General features: G+C 39.6%; 1 protein-coding gene across 3 annotated transcripts in view; it reads right to left on the bottom strand.

Annotated features, from left to right (window-relative positions):
- The window catches only part of Pcnp (PEST proteolytic signal containing nuclear protein), a 19,565-nt gene extending 3,950 nt beyond the window's left edge, over nucleotides 1-15,615 (bottom strand). Inside the window, exons 1-4 of one of the 3 annotated variants that reach the window (XM_023721323.1) lie at nucleotides 15,487-15,594; nucleotides 11,163-11,336; nucleotides 10,925-11,087; nucleotides 4,786-4,860 (exon numbers count right to left, since the gene is read on the bottom strand). In XM_023721323.1, the coding sequence (XP_023577091.1) occupies nucleotides 4,786-4,860; nucleotides 10,925-11,087; nucleotides 11,163-11,329 (405 nt within the window). In that variant the 5' untranslated portion in view covers nucleotides 11,330-11,336; nucleotides 15,487-15,594. Of the gene's footprint in view, nucleotides 1-4,785; nucleotides 4,861-10,924; nucleotides 11,140-11,162; nucleotides 11,337-15,486 lie in introns of all 3 variants that reach the window. The other 2 variants (XR_002822218.1, XM_004636591.2) reach the window with 2 other exon arrangements.
- Nucleotides 15,616-19,189: the final 3,574 nt, after the last annotated feature.

Here is a 19,189-nt window from a genome sequence, read left to right as displayed (position 1 = left end):
AAATTTTTTCCTTGTCTTTTTTTAACTTTTTAATGTCACAATGCTAAAGAAGGGCCCAGGGAGATAGCTCAGTACAATAAGTGCTTGCCTGTCAAGCGCAGGGTCCTGAGTTCAATTCCTGGTACTGCAAAAAAAAAAAAAAAAAGCTAAACAATATTAACTACACACACACACACACACACACACACACACACACACGCACACACGCTAAAGAACAGTAAAAAGAGATTAAAATAAAGGCTCTTAATCACCTCATTGCATTGCTCCTTCTCAAAAGTATCTTTTTTTTTGGGGGGGGGGGTACCAGGGATTGAACTCAGGACCTTTGAGCTACTTCCCTGCCCCTCAAAAGTACCTTTTACTATAAAGACATTTGGAAAGCTTATTTCTTAGTACTTGTCCATCTCCCCCCCCCCCCCCAGTGCTGGAGATCAAAATCAGGTGCTTGTACTTGCTAGGCAATTGCTCTATCTCTCAGCTAATCCCTCAACCCCCTACTTTTCTATCTTAACAGCTATGAAAAATTGTGGGACAAGTCCCTTTCAGATATATATCCTTCTGAATAAATGTTACTCCCTAGCTAAATATTGGTTTTTTAAAAAATTTATTCATTTATTTATGTGTGTGTGTGTGTGTGTGTGTGTGGCCAGCTCAGCCCACCAAGGGGCGGGGCTGGCATGTGGTGCTGGGGGATTGAACCGTGGTCCCTGTGCTCTGCTAAGCTTGTTCTAAGTAGGTGCTTTAGACCACTGAGCCATCTCACCAGCCCCTAAATATTGTTTTAAAAGATCCATTTTAACAGAGCTTCTACTTGTAAAATCTTGGCAATTTAAGCATTATAGCCTACTGAATAAAGAAAAGAATCCAGGAGTTTATACGTAAATAAACTTTACAAATGATGAAAAAGTTCTTCAGTACATAAGAGTTAATAAATGTTGAAGGAAATATGGTATCACAAAAATCACTATTTGCAAATATTTTCATAACTGATCCAAGCAAGAATCATCCATGGATGTTAACACCAGTGAGTGAATATTTGAAAAAAATCATATATTTTCAAAACATACCCCAAAAGCTACATTTTGATGCAAAAGCTAAAACAGTAACATCATAGTGAGGTGAAATGGGAGGCAGCATTTTTACTAAATGATCAAAGCTAACACAGCCAAGAATTGAGAACACGCACAGTAAGTGCTTCCCTGGGTGATAGACTGAGAACCTACCATCAGTTCTGTGGAATTCCTGCCAGAAGAAAGGGATAAGACCATGAGGTGATAGCAGAGAGATGAAAGCTGAAGGACACAGTACAAAATAACTGGTCTGTATTCTTCAAAAATGTTAAGTGCCTTGCAATACATAGAAAAATTCAGGAATTGTCCAAATTAAGACTAAAGCGGGCCAGGGAGATAGCTCAGTAGAATAAGCACTTGGGTCCTGAGTTCAATCCCTGGTACCACAAAAAAAGAAAAAAAAAAAAAAAAAATAAAAAAAAAAAAAAAAATTATTTTTTTTTTTTTCCTTTTTTTTTTTTTTTTTTTTTGTGGTACTGGGGATTGAATTCAGGACCCAAGCACTTATTCTACTGAGCTATCTCCCCGGCCCCAAGATACAGTAATTGAAAAAGATATTTTAAAATGTTAATATTTTTAAGATAAATGCAATTGTGTGTTGCAAATGTACTAACAAAGTTTGAAAAAGAAAAACAAAAGTCAAAAATTATAGGGCTATGTATTTCAGTGCCTGATTATTGTATTAGTACATGTGACACCCTGAGCATGGCTATATCATGAAACAAAGGCTCTATACCAGAGTACCGATATATTTTTTTTTACAGCCTTCTAAGAACTGGGATTATAGGCATGCACCACCACCCAGTCTCAACTGCCATCTCAGTGCGCCCCAGGGGCAAGGCCAAAAGTACTGATTAAGTATCAATATAGCTCAGCAGCTTAAGCAAAGGTCCACATTTAATCCCTGGTACTAAAAAAAAGTATCACTTCCTAATAGTTCCTAAGTACTTCTAAAGAATATAAGAAGTGAACAGATTTTTAAAAAATTTATTTATTTATTTATTTTTTGGCGGAACCAGGGATTGAACTCAGGCCCTTGTGCTTGCCAGGAAAGTGCTTATTCTACTGAGCCATCTCCCGAGCCCCTAAAAATCTATTATCTAAATTGAACCTGAAGGGCCTGGTGGCACATAGCTGGAATCCAACATTCAAGAAGCTAAAACAGGGTTGGAGAGATAGCTTGGTAGTTCACCCGCCTGACTGGCAAGCACAAGGACTGGAGTTCAGTCCCAGGTACCACATGTGCTGGCCCTTGAAGTGCTGAGCCAGCCACCAAAACTGGGAGTGGTGGTGCACACCTGTAATCTCAGCACTGGAGAGGCTGAGATAGGAGTATCTTTACAAGTCCAAGCTGCATAGCAAAATTCTGTGCCAAATAAATAAATACGATTAAAAAAACAATAAAAAAAGCTAAGATAAAAAGGAGTTCAATCAGCTTGGAACTGAGTAAGGAGACATATTCCCTATTAACACCAGCACAAAAGAAGCCAAGGCAGTAGGATCTCCGCAAGTTCAAAGCTACCCTGGGCTCAAGTGATATCCATTCTGTTCTCAAACCAACCAATCAGCCTAGGCAACATAGCAAGACACTGTAATGGGAAAAAAATGAAAACAAAAAAGAACCACCTTGACTGGGAGGGTGGCAGAACACATACTTACCATCCAAGTATGAGGCCCTTGGTCCAATCCCTAGTAGCAATAAATAAATAAAGCCATCCTACCGCACCCCTTAAACAGTTGAAAAAGGCTCCAAAAATGTAGTGATTTACTTTCAAGTTTCTGGTTATTAACAACCAAACAAATGTAGCTCAGTGGTAGAACATTTGCCTAGCATGTTCATAATCCCTAGTACTAAGAAAAACAAAAACACCAAAACAAAATACCAACTCTAAAAATCACCAGACAAGCCAAATACACTATTTATTTATTTTGCTGAACCAGGGACTGAACTCAGACCCTTGCGCTTGCCAAGGAAGCGCTTATTCCACTGAGCCATCTCCCCGGCCCCTAAATACACTATTTAGTATGAAAATACTCCTAAGCATGGTGGCACATGTCTATAATTCCAGCTACTTGAGAGGTTGAAGAGGGAGGACCTTGCTTCAAAAAATAAAAAGTTGAGGATGTAGCTCAGTGTGAAAGCCCTGAGTTCAGTCTATGTACTACAAACAGCAGCACAAAACTAAGAATCTAGGTCTTTCAACTAAAGGTCAAGTGCTCTTGCTCTATGGCTACACCCAGAACCTGGCATCTATTCTTTTTTTCTGAATGTCTTCAGTATTTTACTTCTCCAGGTATTTCTGATTTTTAAAAAATATTTTAGGAGCCAGCAAGATAGCTTAGCAGTCTAAAGTGCCTGCTTAGGCAAGCTTAGGCATGCACAGGGGACTGCAGTTCAATACCTGCACCATGTGCCGCACCAGTCCCGCACTCAGGGCAGGCTGAGCTGGCAAAAAAAAAAAAAAAAAAAAAAAGAAAAAAGAAAAAAAAATTATTATCTTACCTTTAAGTTTCTGTCCTATTAGGCCATTCCTAGAGGAACATGTCCAGTTTATTTTATAAGCACTGTGCCTAGTATACAGAAAACACTCAAATGTATAGAATGAGCAAAATCAAAGGAAAAATCTTGGTTTACTAAACTTCTGCCTAATGTTTCAGTAGCCAATTTGTGTTATTTCTCCTTTTAATCACCCCATTCCCAGCATATATGCTCATTTTTGTGTGTGTGTGTGACTATGACGGTGAGGAATGAAGCCAGAGTTAACACTGAGCTATATATCCCCAGCAATCCCAGAGTACTGGGATTACAGGCATGTGCTACCATACCTAGCAAGACAAATTGTATCTTCTTTGGCTTTTTTCCCCCTAGAGCTGGTGATTCATGTAATTCTTATCCATATAGCTTTTGGTTTTTTTGGTTGTTACATACCCTGTAACAATTATTACATAAGAGGGTCACATCTTAAATAGGGGCTAGTTTCTAAAGCCAGGCTGATCTCAAACTCATGGCAAACCTCTTGCCTCAGCCTCCTGAGTGCTGGGATTACAGGCATTTACTATCACTTCTGGCCTCAATAAGCATCTTTTTTTGTTTGTTTGTTTGTTTGGTTATCAGGAATTGAATTCAGGAGCTTGCACTAACCAGGCAGCCAATAAGCACTTTAAGCTCTCTCTGGATCTATGAAGTTTGGGCAGAATCAATAATTCTCACATACGGAAGCAAGAATTACAGCTGCCCTTGGTAATTTGCAAGAACAATGTTATCACCCTGAAGACCCTCAAATGTAAGGATGTACTGTATTTTTTTTATTTTCTAAGTATAGGGTATATAGGGTCTCACTACATAGATCAGACTTGCAGTGATCCACCTGTGTTCAGCCTCCCAAGAGCTGCGATTACAGGTGTTGTGTCACCACGCCCTGTCTCTGTACTTTAAACCTAAGGAAAAAAGTACATTTTTCCTTTTTTGGGGTCCCACATACTTCCACACACTATTATTCTTAATAAATATTTGCTAATGTGATTAAAGTTCTTTACACTTAAGTCACCAATACTTTAACATAGTCCTACCAAATAAAATATAAAAACATAAACACTATTTTTGTAGGTGTCATAAAACATTATTTAAAGGAAATGTAGTATTAGCTCAATCCACAATTTGCCATTAATATTTTCCTTAATGAATTGAAGTAAAACAACACTAGTATTAACTTACGTCTTCATCTTCATTAAAAGCTGCTGCTACTGAAAGGGTTTTGGGAGCAAGAGTTGGAACAGTTTCTTTAGGCTTCTGAAGAAGAAACATTAAAAAAGAACACTATGTAAGTAACATTTAATAATATGAATAATGTCTTGAAATATTTAACCTTATGTTTTAACGTAAGGCACTCAATATTTTAGACAAATCCATTATCTCTGAAAATCTGGGTTATCAATGGATAGAATTTTCACAGTATTAATTTGTTAGTATCTCTTCAAAAAAAAAGTTCTCTAGGATCTATTAGATTATTTAACCTAAGTGGCACTTGGTACAGATAAAATGATTAGTAGTATTTTCCCATAATTTTTACCATTAAAATTAGTACGAAGTGCCTCAAGAACATACAAAGCACCATGACTCGTCTTTTTCTACTAATTAGCTATTTACCATTGATTTTGAAACAGGGTCTTACTAGGTCAGTTCAGGATGGCCTTGAATTGACTGGGCAGCACAGGCTGGCATGGTGCTGCTGTCTCAGCCTTCCAAGTGTTGGGATTACAGGCGTGTACTACCACACCTGGCTCTAGCTTGCTAACCTTCTCCCTATATACATTCATCCTCACCACCCTCTCTACGTAACCAGTTTACTTCAACCATTCCTTGCTATCTCAATCCTCTCACCATCATTGTCTTCCTCTACTGTAATCTGGCTCCCAACCTCACCATTTTCCAGAAATTACTCTGTAGGTTACTAGTAACCTTATACTCCACATCTGATTCCAATCACCAGCTTTTTTGCTTACTGAGCACTGTATGCAAGACCTTGTTCATGCTAGCAAAGTACTAATGAGCTACATATTCCCAGCCCATTTTATTCTTCGGTGGAACCAGGGATTGAACTCAGGCCCTTGCGCTTGCCAGGCTAGTGCTTATTCTACTGAGCTATCTCCCAGGCGCCCCCCCCCATTTTATTTTATTTTATTTATTATTTATTTATTTTGTATGTGTGGCCAGCTCAGCCCACCAGGGGGCAGGGCGGGCTGGCATGTGGTGCTGGGGATTGAACTGTGGTCCCTGTGCTTTGCTTAGCTTAGCTTGTTCTAAGTAGGTACTTTAGACCACTGAGCCATCTCACCAGCCCCCCCCCCCCATTTTATTTTGATACAGGATTTTACTAAGTCACCCAGCTGGCCTTAAACTTGTCCTGTCTCAGCCTCCCCCCAGCTGGGATAACATGTGTGTACCACCTACTCGACTTACTAGCTGCTTTTTGAAACACTCCTTTCATTTCTGGGACATTGCTTTTTATTATTGTTAATTCTTGGAATTTATGCTTTTGTTTCTCTTCTCTGTTGTTCCTTACATTCAACATACATATATTTAGGATTCTACTGTTAGTGACCCTTCATTTCCTTTTTTAGTCAATGCTATTCATTTCTATAGTTTTAATTAACAAATCTGAATTTAAGTCCAACTCATATACATCATCAGTAAAATTTTCTGACATGCTGAAACTAGGTGAGCCATTCTTCCTTCTGTGCCACATACACACGTTTTTGGTTTCGCTTTTTTAATGTATTTGGCAGTTGCAGGGTCTCACTACACAACTTGAACTCATGGTGATCCTCTTGCTTTTAGCCTCCCCAGTGCTGGGATTACAGGCATGGGCTACTATGCCTGGACTCTGTGGACCCAGCCTGGTGTGGCAAGTGCTGCCAGCAATCAAATATCGGTCCCTGCACTTGCCTAAGCAGGTGCATTAGTCTGCTGAGCTATCTCACCAGCCCATTTTTTTTGTCTTTTTTGAGACGGTCTCACTATGCAGTTCAGGCTGGCCTTCAGCTCACTTTATAACCCATCCTACTGCCTCTGCCTCCCAAGTGCTGGGATAACTAGTGTGAACCACCAATTGCTTTTGCAGGAATAAAAAACATTAGACAATATGCACAGTGACTCTACAAATACTCTTTATTCTTTTGAAGATGCCAAGTATTTAGCGTTATAGAGGACACAAGTACGTACTGACTGATCAACCATTTTTCCTATCATATAATCAAAGCAAGAGTTTCACTTCTGTTTGCAGTACCAGGGATTGACCTGGTATATTTGTACTAAACTACACCTCTAACTTCATTTAATTTATTTTTTTGCAAAGTATTTGCAAAAGTAAAATGAAGAGTGAAGGAGAAACTGGCTCTGCAGAGCAAGCTTGGGACAAATGAAAAAGAAAAACCAGGATAAAAGCACACCCTGAAGAAAGCAAGATGGTGAGGAAAGCCATAGTAGTCCCCAGCCCTTTTTACAGGCATGGGGGCTGGGGAGATAGCTCAGTGGAATAAGTGCTTTCCTGGCAAGCGCAAGGGTCTGAGTTCAATCCCTGGTTCCGCAAAAAAAAAAAAAAAAAAAAAAAAAAATTAGAGGCGTGGTCTTGCTAAATTGCCCGGACTATCCTCAAACTTTCAAAATCCTCCTGTCTCAGGTTCCCAAGCCACTGGGATTACAGGTATGGGCCCCTGCAACTAAATGCCATACAACTTTTTTTTTTCAAAACATATTTTGTTTAGGGTCTCACTACGCAGCTTGGACTCATAGCGAACCTGTTTCAGTCTTCCCAGTGCTGGGATTACAGGCATGTGCCACTATGGCTGGTTTCGATGGCTGGCTCAGCATGCCTGGAGTGGGGCCAGCACCACATGTAGTACTGGGAATGAAATCCTGGTCCTTGACTGGGGAGATAGCGCAGTAGAATAAGTGCTTGCCTGGCAAACATGGGGTCCTGAGTTCAATACCCAGTACCACACACACACACACACACACACACACACACAAATCCAGGTCCTTGAGCTTGCCAGGCAGGGGCTTTGACTGCTGAGCTATCTCCCCAGCATTGTACAACTATTTGTTAGAAAATATACTATGCCTTATTTCCTAAAAATAATCATGGTTTATTTTATAAAAATAAGCTTTTAGGGGCCAGGGAGATGGCTCAGTGGAATAAGCACTTCCCTGGAAAGTGCAAGGGCCTGAGTTCAATCCCTGGTTCCACCAAAAAAAAAAAAAAAAGCTTTTGTTTCTCAAACTTAAAGATTTTACTCGCTTTTCAAAAATAATCTTTCCGGGGCTGGAGAGATGGCTCAGTAGTCTAAAGCACCTACTTGGAACAAGCTTGGCAAAGCACAGGGACCACGGTTCAATCCCCTAGCACCACATGCCAGCCAGCCCCACCCCCTGGTGGGCTGAGCTGGCCACACACACACTAAATAAATGTAAAATAAATAAATAAATAAAAATAATCTTTCAATTTAAAATGATCAAAAATTACTAAATCACATCAATGATTTAGAAAATGCAGGGATCTGGATTTAGGGAGTATGTCCAAGCACAGCAAAATATATTATCAAGGAGACCACCTCTATTAGAATTATATACAAGAACACATGTTTAATATACTATCAAAAATAGGTCTATGCAACTTTTGAAAAAGTAGAACACAAAAAGAGTCAACTGAAATAGAAAAAGTACTAATAAAATACCACTATTCCAAGCTGAGGATCACGCTCATTTTGGCAACACATATACCAGATGAATGCTTTCAGTAAGACTAAATTTTTTTTTTTTTTTTTAGAGAAAGAAAGGGCAAGGGGCCGGGGAGATGGCTCAGTGGAATAAGTGCTTCCCTGGCAAGTGCAAGGGCCCGAGTTCAATCCCCGGTTTCCCCCAAAAAAAAAAAAAAAAGGAAAAAGGAAAAACAGTATGGCATGGGAAGTGGGTTTCCTGTGTAATCATATCTTTTAAGCAAGAATAAGACAGCTGGGGATTTTGCTCAGTGATAGTTCTTGCTTAGTATGTGCAAGGCCCTAGGTTGTGTCTCTAGCACTGCAAACACAAAGCAAAAGAGAACTCAAAAGATAACTCAAGGGACTGAGGAGATAGCTCTGCAGTCTGCAAGTGCAGGACTTGGGTTCGATCCCTGGTATCAAATGGAGTACTAGTCCTATCCCTATGCTGGCCAAAACCGGGCATGGTGGTGCATACCCATAATTCCAGCACAGAGGAGGCTGAGCTGCATAGCAAGACCCTGCATCAAATAAGCAAATGATTTAATATTTGAATCTCACGAGGCTATGAGACCACAAGGAAGAGTGTGACTGTGGGACTTGAAAATGCATCTTCTGCCAAAAGTCCTTCAAATTCAATTGCCAAGTAAAAACCAAACCAAACCAAGACAAAATAAAACAAATGTCACTGGGCCAGCCAAACAAAATATTTGCAGGCCAGATTTAGTTTGCAGTATGAAATCTGGTGAACTTGTTTGGAGTTATTTTGGGCTCAGCCTTTGAAGATTCTTTGATACAACCAGCTGATAGGTTACTAAATTTCACATTTTAAAGGGAAATAGTCATGAAATCTATTGTTATCCAAAGAAGAATTTGTGCTTTAAGAGATATCAAAACTGTAAACTAAAGTTTATTCTGTTTGGAGAAGAAAGCTGAAAAGACAAGTCATATGGTAATAAGAAAGGCAAAATAATAACAACACAGGGATAAATATGAAAGGGGAAGTTTAGGCTGTAGGATGTTGAGGTTAGTGATATCATAACTAAATCCTCTGCTTGCAAATTAATCCAAGAAATCTCAAGGCACCTGTGCCCAAATTTGTTAGACTGTATGAGTGTGAAAACAAAGGTGACAAAAAGATGTACTAATGAAAAAAAAAAAAAGTAAATGATTTAAAAAAAAAAAAAGGTTAACTCAAGCTGATGCTTGCAGGAAACGGAACTAGATCATATTTTTAAAAGTATCTGAATGGCTGGACATGGTGGTGTCTGCCTGAAATCTCAGCAATAAGACGGCTGATGCATTACGATCACTGAGTCAAGGCCAGCCTGAACTACAGAGACCCTGTCTCAAAAAAAAAAAAAAAAAAGCATAAGGTATCTGAATTTAGATTTATGGCGAAATAAAGGTGTCTGCATGTGAAAACGATGCATTAACTTTCACAAGACAAGGATAAGCAATTCAAAGCAATTTCATTCACAAAAATATAAAGCTTCTCTAAAGCCTATGGCATACATTACTTAAACAAAAGATTTGTTTGAACTACATTAAATTGTCATATTGTAAGCTAGAAACAAAGCACTCACAAGTTTAATTTACTATAAAATAATTCTAAAGGTTCAAAGGTAGTATGTATTAATTCAAAGTTTACATCTTAGAAGAGAAGAAATAATCTTCAAAGCATTACTGTCATAAGGTACAATATACAATGTTCAATTGTAGTTCTAAAAATAATCAGAAGCTCTTAACATGCCATACCTTACTTACTGTTGTTATTATTATTATTATTTTTTTTTTGGAGACAGGATCTCACTATGCAGTTCAGGCTAGTCTCAAACTTGAGGCAATCCTTCTACTGCTTGAGTGCAGAGGTTATAGGTGTGTCACACCAGGCCTGGCTATTAATCTTTTAAGATACATATAAGTGATTTCTTTTTTGTTTGGCAGAACCGGTGATTGAACTCAGGCCCTGGCAAGCGCTTATTCTACTGAGCCATCTCCCCAGCCCACACGAGTGATTTCTGAACGTATTATTATTCTGTGCATGCGTGGTGCTACGGACTTAACCCTAAGCACATGCTCTACCACTGAGCTGTTCCTCAGCTCATGGAAATATTTTTAATATATTGAAACTGAAAAAAAAAAAAAAAAAGTAAAATTCTTCCTGAAAATATTTTTCAGAGGTTTTAACTCAAAAAGGTTTTATTACTTTTTAAGTTACAGACTTTCTATAACAGTGGTTCCTTCTAGTATTACATGTGTATATGTTTGAAGACAGGGTCTTGTTACAGAGTTCAGGCTGGCTTGGAATTCACTTTGTAGCCCAGTCTGGCTTCGAACTCTCAGCAATCCTCCTGCCTTAGCCTCTGGACAGCTGGGATTCGCATATGAACTCTAAACGTACTTTTTAAAACCATTTGAGACATTAATGCACCCAGATTTTCCTACACAAGGCTTCCATTCCTTCTTAAAATATATATCAAGATTAAGCAATCAATATAACTTTTAATACCTAATTTATCATAACCTAGTAAAAGCAGGTTTTCAAACAAATCCTTAAGACTCTGAAAAACATAATATATAAAATAACCACTCACACTTGATCCAAGTTTGATGGATATAGCTGATGCTTTCTTTGTTGTCTGACTACCTATGGCAAATCCAAACTTGGAGATCTTTGTAGGCTTTGTTGGGAGGTCTGCAGCTTCTTCTTCAGCTGATCGCTTCTCAGCGCTGCGACTGGAACTTTCCCCTCCATTACTGGAAGAAACAGTCTTAGTTTTCACAGGTTTTTCTGCTTCTTCTTCAGGTCCTGGTGAAGTCGAAACAACTTACCAAGATGAGCTATTTTTACTGAGCAGATTGATGGGAGCAGCAACCTCAAAAAGCATCGTTATAAGGAAGATACCTCTGCAGTTGTCACCTACTGACCCAACAGTCTCTTCCACTGTTAGAGTATATAGCAGGAACTGAGATTGTGTGGCAGTAGAAGAGGCTCCCATGAATTAACTAGCATAAAATACAGAGCAATTTAAAATTATAAACAGAGTTCACAAAAAGTAAAGACCCTTCAACTAAATACTACCATATAAATTGTACAATAATCTGGTTATTCGCAAAATTTTGTTGTTTTAAGACCAGTAAATTTTTTTTTTACACAAACTAGTTTATGAGTAATCACACAGTACATCTGGCTTATAGATTCTAATATTCTCAATAATACTAATAATACAAACTACCTATCTATGAACAAAAGTACTATTACCCAAACCACAGTGTTAACACAGCCTAGAAGTTATGTGATTGTGTTCCTTATATAACAAAATCTTTTTTTTTTTTTTTTTTTGGCAGAACTGGGGATTGAACTCAGGCCCTTGAGCTTTCCAGGCAAGCGCTTATTCTACTGAACTATCTCCCCGGCTCCTGTAACAAAATCTTAACAGCTGCAAAAAAAACTTCAAGAAGGACTACTTTAGGATTGTCTCCTAGTGTAATCTCATTCTACTTTAAAGTTTGGTTACCATTTGTTTTATTTTATTTTATTTTTTTTAAGTTTATAGGGTTTTTTATTTTCTAAAACAACTTCATATTTCCACTGCTTCTGACATTATTTCTTTTTTTTTTTTTTTTGGTGGAGCCAGGGATTGAACTCAGGCCCCTGTGCTTGCCAGGCAAGCACTTATCCTACTGAGCCATCTCCCTGGCCCCTTCTGACATTATTTCTGATGAAAAATTCAAAGTTATTCAAATGACTTTTTCCCGCGTGCAATAAGTTATCCACATCTTTGGATGATTTTTTTCCTTTCTTTTTGAGACAGAACCTGAATATTCAGTGCAAACTAACCTTGAATTTGTGACAAACTTGTTGCCTCATTCTCCCAAGTTCTGCGATTATAGCAGAACACAGCCATGCCCAGTAAGAACTTTTATCTTTGGATAAAGACTTGGATTAAAAATAACATATTTTTTAATCATTATTCAGCCGATGGCCATCTTGGTTGTTTCCAAGATTTAGCTATCACAAATTCTGCTGTGGTAAATATAGATGCACATATGTCACTATAATATAATGTTTTCAGCTCCTCTGGGAAAATTTCCAGTAGGGGGAGAGCTGGTTTGAATGGGATTTCCAGTCCTAGTTTTTTGAAAAATCTCCACACTGATTTCCATAATGGTTGTACCAGTCTACATTCTCATACCATTTGTTTTAAACTACCTACAAAAGCAATTTAAGGACTGGGAAGATAGCTCAGTGGCATACGTGTCTGCCTGGCAAGCGCAAGATCCTAGGTTCAATCCCCAGTACCCCCCAAAAATAGCCATTTAAAGTTATACTTTGATTTACATATTAATTTCTCATGAAAGAGTGAAGAGCTAATTATAACCTCAACAGTAGAAAGTGTATGTGTTGGTCTGGAAAGCAAGATGTCTTTCAATAATTGTTTCTATTTGCATTGTCAATGATTGAGACTGCATCTCAAGTATATCAGCTCTGATACAAAGAGGCAAGACAAGAGTAGATTATTAAGATTTAATTTTTTATCTGTGTGCTAATTTACTGTACTGAATGTATTATGTTACAGTGGATGAGGGACTTATTTACGGAAATAGGTTTTAAGGGATGACTGACAAAAGTGGTAAAACATGACAAAAGTCAGAATGAGAAGAAAAATCTTAACACAAATAAGACTGGCAAGCAAAGGAGGTTATACAGCCAGACACAGTGGCACATACAAACCCAGTACTCTAAAGCCTGAGGCAGAGTTTGTGGCCAGTACAGGGCTGTATAATGACTGTAGCTACAACAGTCTCGAAACACTAAAAATAAGTAAATAAGTAAATAAAGAGGTTATACAGAAATAACCCCCTTAAAAAAAAAAATAAGATGCCAAGCATTAATTTTTAAAAATCTAAGTCCATAACTAAAAGCACTTCATCCCAAAATTTAGTTTTAACTAAGTATGTTTCTTAGTAAAACCCAAACAACTTTTTTTTGTGATCACATTTCTAAAACTGAAAATCGATCATATATCCTAAAGCATACAGAAACAATCTATATACTAACGGTACAAGTTTTGTTCAAACACAAACAAAATTTTTTTTAATTACGATAAAGAATCCTTAGACTTGACCATAGTATAACTCTGTCCTGAACCATTACACAGGGACTATCATTAAGATTTCTGGTACCCTTAAAGCATATGTTTTCTTCTGGGTCTCACTTTACTCAGAAAATAATTCTGGAACAGACAATTTTGGGTTTTTTTTTTTTTAAGCCAAACCAGGGATTGAACTCTTGCACTTGCCAGGCAATGGAACAGACAATTTGGAAAAATTAGAACATAAATGAGGAAAAGGGAAAAAATTCTTACTACAACATTAGCAACATTAAATGTAACAACTAGCTGAATTTGCTAATAAATGAAATATAATATTATTACATTATGGCATAGAGATTTCCATGGAGACTGCTCCAGGAAAAGGTAGTATGGGAGAACTACCCTATCTACTAAATAATCAACTATCATTAATCAAATGTCAGCAACTCAACTCCATTCATATCTGTTTTTGTCTCATGAAGAGGCAAACTAGATCACCCATGTTACAAACCCACACAAAAGGTAAACATTACCTTTCTGCGGGGATGAGAGCAGGGAGGGATGAGGTTTCACTATGTAGTTCTGACTGGCCTCACACTGATGGCAAGCCTCCTGACTCAGCCTCCCTTTGGAGTGCTGAGATTACACACATCTAACTGTTTTGTTGTTGCAGTGCTAGGGATCAAATCTAGAGTCTCACACATACAGGAAAAACATTCTACCACTAAACTTCACCCCCAGCCTGTACTGAGTTCATTATTTCTATACAGGACTAGCAGAAATATAATACTATTGTATTTCCAGAACTAGCAGTTTATTTCTAGACAGTAAACTGTTAAACCTTTTATGACTCTCAAACTGTTTTTTAAAGCAACTGTAAAGTGATGGAGGGAGTAGTCAAGGAAGGTAGTACACTACAAATTTTCATTTCCTAGCCTCACAGGGCTTAAAGTGTCGCGTGGATTGCCTTTTCGGGGTACTGGGCTGGTAGCTCCAGTGGTTGTGAACTTCCCTCGCATGAACTGGCCCTGAGGGTCTTTTCAATTAATTACTTTTGCTGCCAGGACAATTCACATTAAATATGTTGCAGGTTCTACTCTTTGCCTTCATGTGCTACTAATTTTATATACTTTCATATATTTACTTTCATGGATAACACTTAAGGGAGTCAGAATAGAGAGTATCATTTAACACATTCTGAAGACGTTATGATGAGCTAGTTCTGTCACTAATTCTGTTTGTGTGGGGGTGTTAACACGTTTCTTTTCAAACTTCTGGTACAAGTTTACAGGGGTAGAGGGGACAGAAAAAAAACAGGAACAGCTGTAACCTCAGTTTCATACCTCAATAAACACAAGAGACACCACTTAAGCCACTTAAGTATCTTGACGTGCGGTAAACTATTAACAATCCAGGGAAAGGGAGACTGCTTCAAAGAAAGACAACTAAACCCTGTCATTAGGCCTGCAGCTCACACCTCTTGCTCCTTCATGCTGCCCGGCCTGTTACAGGGTCTGCAGCTCGCTAGAAATAAAGAGCAGGCGGGTGCAGACATTTGTGCGAGGGCAGCGGCGGGCGGAGCGAACTCCTACGTGTAACTGAGAGGCCAGACCTGCGGAAACTCGGCCAGGGGCCGGTTCTTGGAGCCACTCTGCGCGGCCGGCCTGCGTGCGTGCGTGCGTGCGTGCGGTGTGCGAGCGTCCCTGTGTGTTTTGTATGATGTGCGCCTCCCGTGTGGAGAGCGGTCCCTGCACCGCTGCTCCCCGTCCCGCCTCAAGTTCGGGCTCCCTTTCCGGCGCCCATCTCCCTTCTCAATAGGAGAGCTCCCAGGAGCCAGGAGGTGACGAACAGTGGCCGACCCTCCTGAGGCAAGAAGGCTACGTGGGCCTGAAGGCCAGCGGGCCGCACCGGGCGTGCCCCGCGCTCGTCTGGGCCCAGCACCTAGCTGAGTGAACGCCAGATCGGCCCATTCTCGCTCTATTCCACTCCCCCCACCCCGGGGAGCTCAAAGAAAGGCCCGGAGTATCCCACGCTGCCCGCGACGCTGGGGTTGTGTTCACCTCCGGCGGCTCCAGCTCGCTTCGACTTCTCAGGCTTCTCCTCTCCCGCCTTTCGGTCCGCCATTTTCCCGGCCGCGGCCTCCCCTGCAGCCACGCCAAGGACGTCACTGCCCCGCCCAGTAACCACAGAGCTTTGGGGCGGCTTGGCTAGGCGGCAGCCTAGAGTGGTCCTGGAGCCGGGGAAGAGGGGCCCATCAGAAACGGAAGCGGATGTGACGTAATGGGTTCGTCGCCGCTGCAGCGCGGGAGGGGGAGGAAGAAGGCAAGGTTGGAAGATGCTGCTGCGGGCTGGTTAGGAGTGGTAGGCTTCAGTAGGGGGCATGGGGAGGAGCGAGGGGAGTGTGAGCATAACCTTGCAAACACTGGTGGAATGCTAGACAAAATCTGTAGTCAGGTGTGGTTGCTGCTGAACTTGGCAGGGTCTTTCGCCTTCACTGCGTGCCTGCTTAGTATAGATACGGGAGGGAGAAGGGGGTTACATCCTTTTTCCTTACTAAGGAAAATCGACATTTTTTGGTCACTCTCTAGTGGTAGACACTTGTCATACACGACCTTTTAATCTCCAGTAGTCCCATATGGAATTACCTCTGCATTTTCCCCTCCGTTGAGACTAATTTGTCCGGGGTCACTAACGAAGTGATGAAGCCACTTTTTTCTACAAGGTGCAAATTCTCTTAGCAGTTTTAGATACCATAATTTCTGCCTTAACCGTAACCTTTTATGATTTCCCAAGGTCTAGAGAATGAAGTCTATGCCTTAGTCCCCAACGTTATCTTCTCTCCCAAATGGGGTCGGTTACTTGCCTAGAAAGGGAGCTGGGCTTTCTGTGTTTGCTGTACAATACGCAGTATTAGTCTTTTTTGAATCCTTGATGTGCCCTTTCCCAGCTGAGTCATTTTTTAGTTTGCTCACTGCCATAGATCTACCTTCACTTCTCTGTTTAAAAAAAAATTATATATATATATATATATATATATATATCGCTTCTTCAGATGGAATCAGATAAGGTAACTGATCATCATTACAAGGTAACTTGCAAACCAGCCGTGGTGATGCACGCCTGTAAAACCAACACTTGGGAGGTTGGGCGAGAATATCTGTAGAATATTGGAAGGCAGTCTGAGCTACATAGTAAGTTCAGGGCTGCCTGAACTATGTGACAAGACCCTACCTGAAGAAAAAAAAAATGTATGTCATTGTTTGGTCACTTTATATTTATTTCAGAGTATATTGTATTAAAGTTAAAACAAATGTTGTCTAAAGGTCTGGTGCCATAGCTTGGTGGTAGACTATGCCCTGTCCTTGGTATGCATGAAGCTGAGAGTTAATCTCCAGCACCGAAAAAGGAAATCTTTACAACGGAACCACTAATATACGCTATTTCCTGCCACTTTGTACACGGCATTTCATAATTTAAAGATGCTCAGTGTTTGTGGATCGGTGATGTCCAAGGCTTCAAAATGAGAAAAAGAATTAAATGTATTTCCCACAACAGAAGTAGGGTATTATAAGTTTTTTTTTTTTTAATTATAAGGTTTGATACATTGTGTCAACTTTAGAAGTTTTAACCAAGCGACTCAGCAGGGGGCCAGGCCCCTCTTTTGTAAACATCCTCATTCTGTGGAAGAGATGGTACAGTACAATACCCACCCGGAGTGGGGGTCAGGGGAGTGGCCTGGATAAAATATTAGGGAGGAAAACAGGCTTGCTCCCCTTCTCCTTTTGCTCTTGTTGCTTTTGCTGTCTTCTGCCTCCTTGAACTGCTTGCCCCTCTGCCATGCCACCCTGCCTTGATTATGGTCTGAAACTTATGCAAACTAAGCAAAATAAATTTTTCCTTCTTTCATTTTGGGTGTTGGGTATTTTGTATCAACAAGGAGAGAAAAGTAAGGCAGCTAGTTTGGTGATTTTGTGATCTGAGTTGAAACCCTTTGTCTTCCATTTATTACACATGTGTGAAATCAGGAGAGTATCTTAGAGCAGTACTTATTGTGTTTGTTAGATTTTTCCTATCTGTTCTCTTTACTAAATAATCATTGAGACTTTTATTTTCAAATAGGTACCTAAACACGAGAATTTTATTTGAAATTATTTATTTGCAAGTGTATATCATGAGAATGAAGCTCAGAGGTCACGTGCCTATCTAAAAGCCTATTTAGATCCCATGGACCACAGTGTAAAAATTAAGGATGGAAGAAGTCATCTGTCTTTCAGTAGGATGTGGTCAAATTGTGCCTGTCCTGCTCCCCTTGGTTTCCCCAGGACCTAGATTATACCAGTGTCCATAAATGCCCATTGAAAAGAAGGCAAGCCCCAGTGACCTACTACAAATGGCTGAGGAATAATGCAAGGCAAAGAGTATAACATAAATTTTCTTTTTCTATGACATAAATTTTATGGGGGCAGGAGAGATAGCTCAGTAGAATAAAGGCCTGAATTCAATCCCCGGTTCTGCCAAGAAAAAAAAAAAAAAACCAACATAAATTTTATGTACACTGACTTAAATTCTGACTGTCAGCTAAATGTGCCATCACCTGTGGTCCCAGTATGCTGGGAGGCTGAGGCAGAAGGATAACTGCCAAGTTCGAGGCCAGCCTGGGTTAATAAACTCAAGGCCATCTTGAGATACACAACAAGAACCTGTCTCAAACATTTTTTTGTGTTTTAAATTGACAGGCATGGTGATTGGTTCCTGTAGTCCCAGCACTCACAAGGCTGTGGCAAAAGGATCATTGCAAGTTCAAGACCAAATGACTATGCCGGGAATTCAAGGCCAGCCTGAACTGCACAACAAGACTTTTCTTTTTCTTTTTTTCTTTTTCTTTCTCTCTTTCTTTCTTCTTTCTCTCTTTCTTTCTTTCTTTCTTTCTTTCTTTCTTTCTTTTTTTTGTCTTTTTGAGATAGGGTCTTGTTATGCAGCTCAGGGCTGGCCTTGAGCTCACTTTATAGCCTAAACTGGTCTCAGATGATCCACCTGCCTCAGCTTGCTGAGTGCTGAGATTACAGGGGTGTGCCACCATGCCTGGCTTTACATTGTATTTAAAAACATTTAACTATAAAAGTGGGATGTTTACAAAAATACTGAGATAATTTAAGATACCTGAGATAAAATTTCTAACATATACCAACCATGGTGTAGGCTTAATTATAGCTATTTAGAAACCTTAATTACTCAAGTGATGGTTTAAAAAAATTAGAAATGGAAGAAATTATAAGCAGTTATTTCAACTTAGGTATATAATTTTTGAAGTGGCAACTATAATATCTATGATTTATTCATATAGCATACCAAGTATATTTGCAAATATTTAACATGAAACTAAACAGCAAATCACAACCCTTTAAGTTACTATTACTCCAATTTTTATGCACAAGGAAACTGGAACATAGAAAATAATAGTGAGCTGAGGAGGAGTTGAAGTAGGCTGAGAGCTACAATAAAATGCAGCCTCACCCCAATATGCCAGGCAGTCTCAATCCCTTGTTCTTAAGCACTATAGTAATTCAAACACAAGATCCTTGCCATGTAACAGAGACTTATGAAATTGATTTGATAGCATACTACCACTGTCCTATCAAAATTTTGTTTTTGTCAGATCAAAATTTATGCATCATTTTTTCAGGGCTTCTGAACCCACAGCTGGATATTATATAATTTAATGGCCGTGACTCATCCACATGGCTGCACTGATGAAGGTTCTAC

Source organism: Octodon degus, unplaced genomic scaffold (genome assembly GCF_000260255.1).
Source record: "Octodon degus isolate 3935 unplaced genomic scaffold, OctDeg1.0 scaffold00081, whole genome shotgun sequence".
NCBI lineage: Eukaryota > Metazoa > Chordata > Mammalia > Rodentia > Octodontidae > Octodon > Octodon degus.
Note: the sequence above shows the minus strand (reverse complement) of the source record. Positions and strands in the feature narration are given on the sequence as shown.